The 14,289-nt window shown below is 53.6% G+C and overlaps 1 protein-coding gene across 1 annotated transcript in view; it reads left to right on the forward strand.

The window, feature by feature from the left end:
• Positions 1-14,289, forward strand: part of HSPG2 (heparan sulfate proteoglycan 2) — a 310,894-nt gene that overhangs the window by 89,487 nt on the left and 207,118 nt on the right. The window contains 2 exon segments of the mRNA XM_063942047.1: positions 7,535-7,621; positions 11,981-12,055. Of these exon segments, the coding sequence (XP_063798117.1) occupies positions 7,535-7,621; positions 11,981-12,055 (162 nt within the window).

Below are 14,289 nucleotides of genomic sequence, written 5' to 3' on the forward strand. Positions count from 1 at the left end.
CGTATACAGTATATTCATCTGCAGGGTGTAAGACAGCAGGGACATGGGCAGCGCCGCAGGGAGCTCCGTATTTAGTATATTCATCTGCAGGGTGTAAGACAGCAGGGACATGGGCAGCGCTGCAGGGAGCTCCGTATACAGTGTCTTCATCTGCAGAGTGTAAGACAGCAGGGACATGGGCAGCGCCGCTGGGAGCTCCGTATACAGTATATTCATCTGCAGAGTGTAAGACAGCAGGGACATGGGCAGCGCCGCAGGGAGCTCCGTATACAGTGTATTCATCTGCAGAGTGTAAGACAGCAGGGACATGGGCAGCACCGCAGGGAGCTCCGTATACAGTATATTCATCTGCAGAGTGTAAGACAGCAGGGACATGGGCAGCGCCGCAGGGAGCTCCGTATACAGTATACTCATCTGCAGAGTGTAAGACAGCAGGGACATGGGCAGCGCCGCAGGGAGCTCCGTATACAGTATACTCATCTGCAGAGTGTAAGACAGCAGGGACATGGGCAGCGCCGCAGGGAGCTCCGTATACAGTATACTCATCTGCAGAGTGTAAGACAGCAGGGACATGGGCAGCGCCGCAGGGAGCTCCGTATACAGTATACTCATCTGCAGGGTGTAAGACAGCAGGGACATAGGCAGCGCAGCAGGGTGCACCGTATACAGTATACTCATCTGCAGGGTGTAAGACAGCAGGGACATGGGCAGCGCCGCAGGGAGCTCCGTATACAGTATACTCATCTGCAGAGTGTAAGACAGCAGGGACATGGGCAGCGCCGCAGGGAGCTCCATATACAGAATACTCATCTGCAGAGTGTAAGACAGCAGGGACATGGGCAGCGCCGCAGGGAGCTCCGTATACAGAATACTCATCTGCAGAGTGTAAGACAGCAGGGACATGGGCAGCGCCGCAGGGAGCTCCGTATACAGAATACTCATCTGCAGAGTGCAAGACAGCAGGGACATGGGCAGCGCCGCAGGGAGCTCCGTATACAGTATATTCATCTGCAGGGTGTAAGACAGCAGGGACATGGGCAGCGCCGCAGGGAGCTCCGTATTTAGTATATTCATCTGCAGGGTGTAAGACAGCAGGGACATGGGCAGCGCTGCAGGGAGCTCCGTATACAGTGTATTCATCTGCAGAGTGTAAGACAGCAGGGACATGGGCAGCGCCGCAGGGAGCTCCGTATACAGTATACTCATCTGCAGGGTGTAAAACAGCAGGGACATGGGCAGCGCCGCAGGGAGCTCCGTATACAGTATACTCATCTGCAGGGTGTAAGACAGCAGGGACATGGGCAGCGCAGCTGGGAGCTCCGTATACAGTATACTCATCTGCAGGGTGTAAGACAGCAGGGACATGGGCAGCGCCGCAGGGAGCTCCGTATACAGTATACTCCTCCGCAGGGTGTAAGACAGCAGGGACATAGGCAGCGCAGCTGGGAGCTCCGTATACAGTATACTCATCTGCAGAGTGTAAGACAGCAGGGACATGGGCAGCGCCGCAGGGAGCTCCGTATACAGTATATTCATCTGCAGGGTGTAAGACAGCAGGGACATGGGCAGCACCGCAGGGAGCTCCGTATACAGTATACTCATCTGCAGAGTGTAAGACAGCAGGGACATGGGCAGCGCCGCAGGGAGCTCCGTATACAGTATATTCATCTGCAGAGTGTAAGACAGCAGGGAAAAGGGCAGCGCCGCAGGGAGCTCCGTATACAGAATACTCATCTGCAGAGTGTAAGACAGCAGGGACATGGGCAGCGCCGCAGGGAGCTCCGTATACAGTATACTCATCTGCAGAGTGTAAGACAGCAGGGACATGGGTAGCGCCGCAGGGAGCTTCGTATACAGTATATTCATCTGTAGAGTGTAAGACAGCAGGGACATGGGCAGCGCCGCAGGGAGCTCCGTATACAGTATACTCATCTGCAGGGTGTAAGACAGCAGGGACATAGGCAGCGCCGCAGGGAGCTCCGTATACAATATATTCATCTGCAGAGTGTAAGACAGCAGGGACATGGGCAGCGCCGCAGGGAGCTCCGTATACAGAATACTCATCTGCAGAGTGTAAGACAGCAGGGACATGGGTAGCGCCGCAGGGAGCTCCGTATACAGAATACTCATCTGCAGAGTGTAAGACAGCAGGGACATGGGCAGCGCCGCAGGGAGCTCCGTATACAGTATACTCATCTGCAGAGTGTAAGACAGCAGGGACATGGGCAGCGCCGCAGGGAGCTCCGTATACAATATATTCATCTGCAGAGTGTAAGACAGCAGGGACATGGGCAGCGCCGCAGGGAGCTCCATATACAGAATACTCATCTGCAGAGTGTAAGACAGCAGGGACATGGGCAGCGCCGCAGGGAGCTCCGTATACAGTATATTCATCTGCAGGGTGTAAGACAGCAGGGACATAGGCAGCGCCGCAGGGAGCTCCGTATACAGTGTACTCATCTGCAGAGTGTAAGACAGCAGGGACATGGGCAGCGCCGCAGGGAGCTCCGTATACAGTATACTCATCTGCAGAGTGTAAGACAGCAGGGACATGGGCAGCGCCGCAGGGAGCTCCGTATACAGTATATTCATCTGCAGAGTGTAAGACAGCAGGGACATGGGCAGCGCCGCAGGGAGCTCCGTATACAGTATACTCATCTGCAGAGTGTAAGACAGCAGGGACATGGGTAGCGCCGCAGGGAGCTCCGTATACAGTATACTCATCTGCAGAGTGTAAGACAGCAGGGACATGGGCAGCACCGCAGGGAGCCCCGTATACAGTATACTCATCTGCAGAGTGTAAGACAGCAGGGACATGGGCAGCGCCGCAGGGAGCTCCGTATACAGAATACTCATCTGCAGAGTGTAAGACAGCAGGGACATGGGCAGCGCCGCAGGGAGCTCCGTATAATGTATACTCATCTGCAGAGTGTAAGACAGCAGGGACATGGGCAGCGCCGCAGGGAGCTCCGTATACAGTATACTCATCTGCAGAGTGTAAGACAGCAGGGACATGGGCAGCGCCGCTGGGAGCTCCGTATACAGAATACTCATCTGCAGGGTGTAAGACAGCAGGGACATGGGCAGCGCCGCAGGGAGCTCCGTATACAGTATACTCATCTGCAGAGTGTAAGACAGCAGGGACATGGGCAGCGCCGCAGGGAGCTCCGTATACAGTATACTCATCTGCAGAGTGTAAGACAGCAGGGACATGGGCAGCGCCGCAGGGAGCTCCGTATACAGTATATTCATCTGCAGAGTGTAAGACAGCAGGGACATGGGCAGCGCCGCAGGGAGCTCCGTATACAGTATATTCATCTGCAGAGTGTTAGACAGCAGGGACATGGGCAGCGCCGCAGGGAGCTCCGTATACAGTGTACTCATCTGCAGAGTGTAAGACAGCAGGGACATGGGCAGCGCCGCAGGGAGCTCCGTATACAGTATATTCATCTGCAGAGTGTAAGACAGCAGGGACATGGGCAGCGCCGCAGGGAGCTCCGTATACAGTATATTCATCTGCAGAGTGTAAGACAGCAGGGACATGGGCAGCGCCGCAGGGAGCTCCGTATACAGTATACTCATCTGCAGAGTGTAAGACAGCAGGGACATGGGCAGCGCCGCTGGGAGCTCCGTATACAGTATACTCATCTGCAGGGTGTAAGACAGCAGGGACATGGGCAGCGCCGCAGGGAGCTCCGTATACAGTATATTCATCTGCAGAGTGTAAGACAGCAGGGACATGGGCAGCGCCGCAGGGAGCCCCGTATACAGAATACTCATCTGCAGAGTGTAAGACAGCAGGGACATGGGCAGCGCCGCAGGGAGCTCCGTATACAGAATACTCATCTGCAGAGTGTAAGACAGCAGGGACATGGGCAGCGCCGCAGGGAGATCCGTATACAGTGTATTCATCTGCAGAGTGTAAGACAGCAGGGACATGGGCAGCGCCGCAGGGAGCTCCGTATACAGTATACTCATCTGCAGAGTGTAAGACAGCAGGGACATGTGCAGCGCCGCAGGGAGCTCCGTATACAGTATACTCATCTGCAGAGTGTAAGACAGCAGGGACATGGGCAGCGCAGCAGGGAGCTCCGTATACAGTATATTCATCTGCAGGGTGTAAGACAGCAGGGACATGGGCAGCGCCGCAGGGAGCTCCGTATACAGTATATTCATCTGCAGAGTGTAAGACAGCAGGGACATGGGCAGCGCCGCAGGGAGCTCCGTATACAGTGTCTTCATCTGCAGAGTGTAAGACAGCAGGGACATGGGCAGCGCCGCAGGGAGCTCCGTATACAGTATACTCATCTGCAGAGTGTAAGACAGCAGGGACATGGGCAGCGCCGCAGGGAGCTCCGTATACAGAATACTCATCTGCAGAGTGTAAGACAGCAGGGACATGGGCAGCGCCGCAGGGAGCTCCGTATACAGTATACTCATCTGCAGGGTGTAAGACAGCAGGGACATGGGCAGCGCCGCAGGGAGCTCCGTATACAGTATATTCATCTGCAGAGTGTAAGACAGCAGGGACATGGGCAGCGCCGCAGGGAGCTCCGTATACAGAATACTCATCTGCAGAGTGTAAGACAGCAGGGACATGGGCAGCGCCGCAGGGAGCTCCGTATACAGTATACTAATCTGCAGAGTGTAAGACAGCAGGGACATGGGCAGCGCCGCAGGGAGCTCCGTATACAGTGTATTCATCTGCAGAGTGTAAGACAGCAGGGACATGGGCAGCGCCGCAGGGAGCTCCGTATACAGTATACTCATCTGCAGAGTGTAAGACAGCAGGGACATGGGCAGCGCCGCAGGGAGCTCCGTATACAGTATACTCATCTGCAGAGTGTAAGACAGCAGGGACATGGGCAGCGCCGCAGGGAGCTCCGTATACAGTGTATTCATCTGCAGAGTGTAAGACAGCAGGGACATGTGCAGCGCCGCAGGGAGCTCCGTATACAGTATACTCATCTGCAGAGTGTAAGACAGCAGGGACATGGGCAGCGCAGCAGGGAGCTCCGTATACAGTATACTCATCTGCAGAGTGTAAGACAGCAGGGACATGGGCAGCGCCGCAGGGAGCTCCGTATACAGTATACTCATCTGCAGAGTGTAAGACAGCAGGGACATGGGCAGCGCCGCAGGGAGCTCCGTATACAGTGTCTTCATCTGCAGAGTGTAAGACAGCAGGGACATGGGCAGCGCCGCAGGGAGCTCCGTATACAGAATACTCATCTGCAGAGTGTAAGACAGCAGGGACATGGGCAGCGCCGCAGGGAGCTCCGTATACAGAATACTCATCTGCAGAGTGTAAGACAGCAGGGACATGGGCAGCGCCGCAGGGAGCTCCGTATACAGTGTATTCATCTGCAGAGTGTAAGACAGCAGGGACATGTGCAGCGCCGCAGGGAGCTCCGTATACAGTATACTCATCTGCAGAGTGTAAGACAGCAGGGACATGGGCAGCGCAGCAGGGAGCTCCGTATACAGTATACTCATCTGCAGAGTGTAAGACAGCAGGGACATGGGCAGCGCCGCAGGGAGCTCCGTATACAGAATACTCATCTGCAGAGTGTAAGACAGCAGGGACATGGGCAGCGCCGCAGGGAGCTCCGTATACAGTATACTCATCTGCAGGGTGTAAGACAGCAGGGACATGGGCAGCGCCGCAGGGAGCTCCGTATACAGAATACTCATCTGCAGAGTGTAAGACAGCAGGGACATGGGCAGCGCCGCAGGGAGCTCCGTATACAGTATACTCATCTGCAGGGTGTAAGACAGCAGGGACATGGGCAGCGCCGCAGGGAGCTCCGTATACAGTATATTCATCTGCAGAGTGTAAGACAGCAGGGACATGGGCAGCGCCGCAGGGAGCTCCGTATACAGAATACTCATCTGCAGAGTGTAAGACAGCAGGGACATGGGCAGCGCCGCAGGGAGCTCCGTATACAGTATACTAATCTGCAGAGTGTAAGACAGCAGGGACATGGGCAGCGCCGCAGGGAGCTCCGTATACAGTGTATTCATCTGCAGAGTGTAAGACAGCAGGGACATGGGCAGCGCCGCAGGGAGCTCCGTATACAGTATACTCATCTGCAGAGTGTAAGACAGCAGGGACATGGGCAGCGCCGCAGGGAGCTCCATACAGTGTTTTTGGACACTGACACAGTTTTTGTAATTTTATATATTTATTAAAACTTTTACAGGTTACAGTTATATATAGAATATGGTTTTAATGGGCAGACTGTAAGCTTTATTTTGAGTAGGGGTTAGGATTACGTCCGTCAGTCATTGTCTTCAAAGGGTTCTCACCAAGTATTTAAAATGAACATTTTATTTCTGATTATGTTAATTTGTTAATTTGCATTTGAGCCCCTGAAAACAATTGCAATGCCTAAACGTTTCACACAATATTTTGGTTCAACCCCTTGAACTGTCAGCTCTCGGTGGGTTGTGAAGGTGGCTGTGAGCCCTCAGTGGGGTGTGGAGGTGGCTGTGAGCCCTCAGTGGGGTGTGGAGGTGGCTGTGAGCCCTCAGTGGGGTGTGAATTTGGTTGTGATACCACTGTGTTCAGTGAAGTTGGCTTTGAGCCCTCGGTAGGGTGTGAAGTGGGCTGTGAAGTGGACTGTGATTCCCTCAGTGTGGTGTGAAGGTGGTTGTGAGACCTCGGTAGGGTGTGAAGGTGACTGTGAGTCCTCGGTGGGGTGTGGAGGTGGCTGTGAGCCCTCAGTGGGTTGTGAAGGTGGCTGTGAGTCCTCGGTGGGGTGTAAAGGTGGCTGTGAGCCCTCAGTGGAGGTGGCTGTGAGCCCTCAGTGGGTTGTGAAGGTGGCTGTGAGCCCTCGGTGGGGTGTGCAGTTGGCTGTGAGCCCTCAGTGGAGGTGGCTGTGAGCCCTCAGTGGGTTGTGAAGGTGGCTGTGAGCCCTCGGTGGGGTGTGCAGTTGGCTGTGAGCCCTCAGTGGGGTGTGAAGGTGGCTGTGAGCTCTCGGTGGGGTGTGCAGTTGGCTGTGAGCCCTCGGTGGGGTATGCAGTTGGCTTTGAGCCCTCGGTGGGGTGTGCAGTCGTCTTTGAGCCCTCGTGGGGTGTGCAGTCGTCTTTGAGCCCTCGGTGGGGTGTGCAGTTGGCTTTGAGCCCTCGGTGGGGTGTGAAGGTGGCTGTGAGCCCTCGGTGGGGTGTGAAGTTAGTTTTGAATCATCAGTGGGGGGTGAAGTTATCTTTGACCATTGATGGGGTGTGAAGGTGGCTATGAGTCCTCAGGTGTGAAGGTGGCTGTGAGCCTTCGGTGGGGGGTGAAGTTAGCTTTGACCATTGGTGGGGTGTGAAGGTGGCTATGAGTCCTCAGGTGTGAAGGTGGCTGTGAGCCTTCGGTGGGGGGTGAAGTTAGTTATGAGCCATCAGTGGGGGGTGAAGTTATCTTTGACCATTGATGGGGTGTGAAGGTGGCTATGAGTCGTCGGTGGGGTGATGGAGGTATGAATCTCCCAGGTAAGAACACAGACCATCTCTGGGTACCGTACTGATGGCTTCCTTCTCTTTGCAGATGACCATGGCAGCAGTGAAATTGGCAGTGGAATTACACCGACAGATGCAGCCGTACCTCCCACAACAATAACCTCATTCTCCACAGGTAAGGAGGGGCGTTGGAGATGTGGGTTGGTGTGATAGTGATTTTGGGAGCCATAGAGCTTTGTGTTTGTGTTCTCTGCTGCGGTGGAAGCTGCCTCCCCTGTCCTGGCCCTCGCACCACATTATCTTGCGCTGCCAGTTGTGTTACACACTCGGAGATGGCATATCAGTATCACTGCTTATGTAAACAGGAAGGACAGGCACATTTCATTAGCACCTGGTATCTGGGCCTCCGCGGCGATATTAATAGATGGACACGTGTCTGACCATGAGAACTGACCTGGGCCAGTGCCCACCAGTGCCGATACGTTTCCTGGGCGGCACATTGCTGAGTGACCTCGCTCGCACTTGTCCGGGTACATGCAGATAGGCGCAGCAGAAGATCAGTCTCCGCAGATGTGTCCACAGAAACCTATCCTCAAATCCCCCCGTCATGTGCAACGGACTACGTGATTTAGCTGCGCTGAGACACCTTTGGACAGAACTTGCATCTTATTGGCATCCGTAATACGCCAAACGTACACTGCATGGGTGCCCGGGACACTGGCGCGCGAATTTGTATGCAGCTATGATGCGAATAAGACGCAAAATTAAGTAAAACGTAGGAAATTCCGTGAATCACTTCCTGTGGCTGTGTGCTAAAGCTGCACCATGTGCTCCTCGCCATATGGCGTTACGACGCTAGGTGAGGACCCTCCGTATGTATATCTCACTCCCCTCACAATAGAGGTGTCACCCCTGGGCCCCACACCGCTCCCCCCATGTGGCCCCTGATATTTCAGTATCCCAGCTCTTTGGAGATACTGGTGTGGGGCTGACTGATAGATGGACGTTGGACCAGTTGCAGGGAGTGTCGCTGCCGGTGAGTGCGTCCTGTGACTCGGGTTTCCTGGCCTCGGCAGCGGAGATGTGGCGGCCATCCAGAGTAACCTGAGGGTTCCCCAGATGTCCAGGCAGGAGATCCGATTCTGCACTGGACGCAACATGGAACCAGAGAAGCCGGCAGGAACCTCCTCCTGCGGCATCTGCTTATAGCCGCACAGCCGATGCGTACACAGGTGCAGCGACTATAGCCCTGTGCCGCAATGTTTCTGGCACGGAGATAGAGAGGTGACTGATGAGGGGGGAATGAAAGTAAGGTGGACGTGAGCGTTATTTCTGCATCTGCTTATCTTGGCGTCCTCTTCAGAGCTGATTGTTCCGTTACACAGGCGTTTGTTTGTGTGTCAGCTTCTGTTTTCCCTTGGGGGGGTCGGTTGTTATCCTTGTTGTGCATGAGATGTCAACCCCTGGATCCCCCCCCTCCCCAGCATCCCACCCTTCATCCTCCTCCACTCTGGAATGCTGCATCCTCCGCACATCTGCCTCTCACAGGCGCTGGGAACTTTGCAAGAGCGGCTGTGGAAGTATCATGTCAGATGGGCTTTATGCCTATTACATCACTTTCTGATCTCCTCATTCAGGATTTGTCCTGGCGCAGTGGGAATGTCAGGATGTAATGACCTCTGGGCAGTGGAAATGTCAGGATGTAATGACCTCTGGGCAGTGGAAATGTCAGGATGTAATGACCCCTGGGCAGTGGGAATGTCAGGATGTAATGACCCCTGGCAGTGGGAATGTCAGGATGTAATGACCCCTGGCGGTGGGAATGTCAGGATGTAGTGACCCCTGGGCAGTAAGAATGTCAGGAGGTAATGACCCCTGGGCAGTGGGAATGTCAGGATGTAATGACCCCTGGGCGGTGGGAAGGTCAGGATGTAATGACCCCTGGGTGGTGGGAAGGTCAGGATGTAATGACCCCTGGGCGGTGGGAATGTCAGGATGTAATGACCCCTGGGTGGTGGGAAGGTCAGGATGTAATGACCCCTGGGCGGTGGGAATGTCAGGATGTAATGACCCCTGGGCGGTGGGAATGTCAGAATGTTATGACCCCTGGGCGGTGGGAATGTCAGGATGTAATGACCCCTGGGCGGTGGGAATGTCAGGATGTAATGACCCCTGGGCGGTAGGAATGTCAGGATGTAATGACCCCTGGGCGGTGGAAATGTCAGGATGTAATGACCCCTGGGCGGTGGAAATGTCAGGATGTAATGACCCCTGGGTGGTGGGAATGTCAGGATGTAATGACCCCTGGCGGTGGGATGGTCGGGATGTAATGACCCCTGAGGAATTGGGAATGTCAGGATGTAATGACCCCTGAGGAATTGGGAATGTCAGGATGTAATGACCCCTGGGGAATTGGGAATGTCAGGATGTAATGACCCCTGGGCGGTGGAAATGTCGGGATGTAATGACCCCTGGGCGGTGGAAATGTCGGGATGTAATGACCCCTGGGCGGTGGAAATGTCAGGATGTAATGACCCCTGGGCGGTGGGAATGTCAGGATGTAATGACCCCTAGCGGTGGGAAGGTCGGGATGTAATGACCCCTGGGCGGTGGAAATGTCAGGATGTAATGACCCCTGGGCGGTGGGGATGTCAGGATGTAATGACCCCTGGGGAGTTGGGAATGCCAGGATGTAATGACCCTTGGGGAATTGGGAATGTCAGGATGTAATGACCCCTGGGCGGTGGGAATGTCAGGATGTAATGACCCCTGGGCGGTGGGAATGTCAGGGTGTAATGACCCCTGGGCGGTGGGAATGTCAGGGTGTAATGACCCCTGGGCGGTGGGAATGTCAGGATGTAATGACCCCTGGGCGGTGGGAATGTCAGGATGTAATGACCCCTGGGCGGTGGGAATGTCAGGATGTAGTGACCCCTGGCGGTTGGAATGTCAGGATGTAATAACCCTTGGGCGGGCGGGAATGACCCCTGGGTGGTGGGAATGTCAGGATGTAGTGACCCCTGGGCGGTGGGAATGTCAGGATGTAATGACCCCTGGGCGGTGGGAATGTCAGGATGTAATGACCCCTGGGCGGTGGGAATGTCAGGATGTAATGACCCCTGGCGGTGGGAAGGTCAGGATGTAATGACCCCTGGCGGTGGGAATGTCAGGATGTAATGACCCCTGGCGGTGGGAATGTCAGGATGTAATGACCCCTGGCGGTTGGAATGTCAGGATGTAATAACCCTTGGGCGGGCGGGAATGACCCCTGGGCGGTGGGAATGTCAGGATGTAATGATCCCTGGGCGGTGGGAATGTCAGGATGTAATGACCCCTGGGCGGTGGGAATGTCAGGATGTAATGACCCCTAGTGGTGGGAAGGTCAGGGTGTAATGACCCCTGGCGGTGGGAAGGTCAGGATGTAATGACCCCTGGCGGTGGGAATGTCAGGATGTAATGACCCCTGGCGGTGGGAAGGCCAGGATGTAATGACCCCTGGGAGGTGGGAATGTCGGGATGTAATGACCCCTGGCGGTGGGACGGTCAGGATGTAATGACCCCTGGCGGTGAGACGGTCAGGATGTAATGACCCCTCGCGGTGGGAATGTCAGGATGTAATGACCCCTGGCGGTGGGAATGTCAGGATGTAATGACCCCTGGCGGTGGGAATGTCAGGATGTAATGACCCCTGGCGGTGGGAAGGTCATGATGTAATGACCCCTGGGAGGTGGGAATGTCGGGATGTAATGACCCCTGGCAATGGGAATGTCAGGATGTAATGACCCCAGGCGGTGGGAAGGTCAGGATGTAATGACCCCTGGGAGGTGGGAATGTCGGATGTAATGACCCCTGGCAATGGGAATGTCAGGATGTAATGACCCCTGGCGATGGGAAGGTCAGGATGTAATGACCCCTGGCGGTGGGAAGGTCAGGATGTAATGACCCCTGGCGGTGGGAAGGTCAGGATGTAATGACCCCTGGCGGTTGGAATGTCAGGATGTAATGACCCCTGGCGGTGGGAAGGTCAGGATGTAATGACCCCTGGGAGGTGGGAATGTCGGGATGTAATGACCCCTGGCAATGGGAATGTCGGGATGTAATGACCCCTGGCGGTGGGAAGGTCAGGATGTAATGACCCCTCGCGGTGGGAATGTCAGGATGTAATGACCTCTGACGGTGGGAAGGTCAGGATGTAATGACCCCTGGGCGGTGGGAATGTCGTGCACTGATAATATTCTTGATGTATGTACTGAAGGTGCTGACCAGTCAGCAGGAGATTGTGTAAGCCTTAGGCGTGGCTTTGCGGTGACATTACCACAGAGACGCGGAAGCCATTGTGTGTACGTACTGCAGGGTACAGGGGCGCAGGCGTTATGTCTCTGTGGTGTATATTATGGGCTGATTGACGTATAGGACACGTATAGGAAGACTGGCAGCATATTACAGCTGATTGTTACTGAACCGTTCTCTCACTCTCTCTCCTGTCATTTCCTATCATCTCCCCCCGACACTATCCCCGGTGTCCCCCCATCAGGTCCTGTCACCACCCCCGTAGCTCCCCCGCTGGCCGGTATGAGCGTCTCTGAGCTGGACCAAGAACCCTTCCTGAGTAAGTTACTGGAGCTGTGTGTGGGGACGCTGCATCCTTTCCATGCATGCTGGGAGGGGGCGAGAAACCACTAACCGTGTGATGTGACGCTGCCCCCTCCTCACTGACTACGCGTCCCCTTAACCATTCCCTGCCTGGTGTGAGCTGCCCAAAAATGTGTTCTGGCCTACGTTGTGTGGAACACGCACCCGCTGCAGCACACAGCCCTCTTTCTTCTCTGTGTCTCCGCAGCCCCCCCGCAGGAATAAACACTTGGGGGTCTTATGCTCCTGGCTGGGACTCATTAGAAGAGTCTGTCTCCTATCAGGCTCCATGTTGGACTTGTTACATAGGTCACATCTTCCCCAATTACAGACTTATATAATATATCCTGACTGTGATAATAATATTGCTCTCATACGTCCTGTGGGACGGGGCCGCTGACGTGTCCGTATTCAATGATAATTCACTTCTCACTGATGGGGAAACATTAACCTCTGCCCAGAAATGTATCCTGTCCCACCGTAGATTTAATGGGACAATAGGCGTCTGTGATGCGGAGTCACGTGTTGTAGATGGGTCGTAATCCAGCAGCATTAGGAGGAGATCCCTCTGGGACAGAAAGGGTTAAGGTGAAGGAATTATTTCAGAGGTTGAATCGGGTCTTTATGTTATTTGTTCCACAGTTGGATCCCTTTTAATGTTACTGGGGAGGAGTTTGTGATCCGACTTCTTCTTCTGCTCAGGATCTCTCGAGTCTGATCCCAGATTTCCTGACGGCCTGGATGATGCGCTGCGAGTTCTGTAATACAGCCATGTGCGCAGCTTTCTCCATATATAATTCATTGTTCCACGTCTCCGCAGCTAGAATGTTACTCACTCTGTAGTGATCGATAGTGATTCCTACACCGACATCACATTCCCCATCTCCTGAGATCTATAGTGATTCCTACACCGATATTACATTCCCCATCTCCTGAGATCTATAGTGACTCCTACACCGATATCACATTCCCCATCTCCTGAGATCTATAGTGATTCCTACACCGATATTACATTCCCCATCTCCTGAGATCTATAGTGATTCCTACACCGATATTACATTCCCCATCTCCTGAGATCTATAGTGATTCCTACACCGATATTACATTCCCCATCTCCTGAGATCTATAGTGATTCCTACACCGACATAACATTCCCCATCTCCTGAGATCTATAGTGACTCCTACACCGATATCACATTCCCCATCTCCTGAGATCTATAGTGATTCCTACACCGATATTACATTCCCCATCTCCTGAGATCTATAGTGATTCCTACACCGACATCACATTCCCCATCTCCTGAGATCTATAGTGACTCCTACACCGATATTACATTCCCCATCTCCTGAGATCTATAGTGATTCCTACACCGATATTACATTCCCCATCTCCTGAGATCTATAGTGACTCCTACACCGATATTACATTCCCCATCTCCTGAGATCTATAGTGATTCCTACACCGACATCACATTCCCCATCTCCTGAGATCTATAGTGACTCCTACACCGATATTACATTCCCCATCTCCTGAGATCTATAGTGATTCCTACACCGACATCACATTCCCCATCTCCTGAGATCTATAGTGATTCCTACACCGATATTACATTCCCCATCTCCTGAGATCTATAGTGATTCCTACACCGACATCACATTCCCCATCTCCTGAGATCTATAGTGACTCCTACACCGATATTACATTCCCCATCTCCTGAGATCTATAGTGATTCCTACACCGATATTACATTCCCCATCTCCTGAGATCTATAGTGATTCCTACACCGATATTACATTCCCCATCTCCTGAGATCTATAGTGATTCCTACACCGATATTACATTCCCCATCTCCTGAGATCTATAGTGATTCCTACACCGATATTACCTTCCCCATCTCCTGAGATCTATAGTGATTCCTACACCGATATTACATTCCCCATCTCCTGAGATCTATAGTGATTCCTACACCGACTTCACATTCCCCATCTCCTGAGATCTATAGTGATTCCTACACCGATATTACATTCCCCATCTCCTGAGATCTATAGTGACTCTTACACCGATATTACATTCCCCATCTCCTGAGATCTATAGTGACTCCTACACCGATATTACATTCCCCATCTTCTGGGATCTATAGTGATTCCTACACCGATATTACATTCCCCATCTCCTGAGATCTATAGTGACTCCTACACTGATATTACATT

This window comes from Pseudophryne corroboree, chromosome 10 (genome assembly GCF_028390025.1).
Source record: "Pseudophryne corroboree isolate aPseCor3 chromosome 10, aPseCor3.hap2, whole genome shotgun sequence".
Taxonomy (NCBI): domain Eukaryota; kingdom Metazoa; phylum Chordata; class Amphibia; order Anura; family Myobatrachidae; genus Pseudophryne; species Pseudophryne corroboree.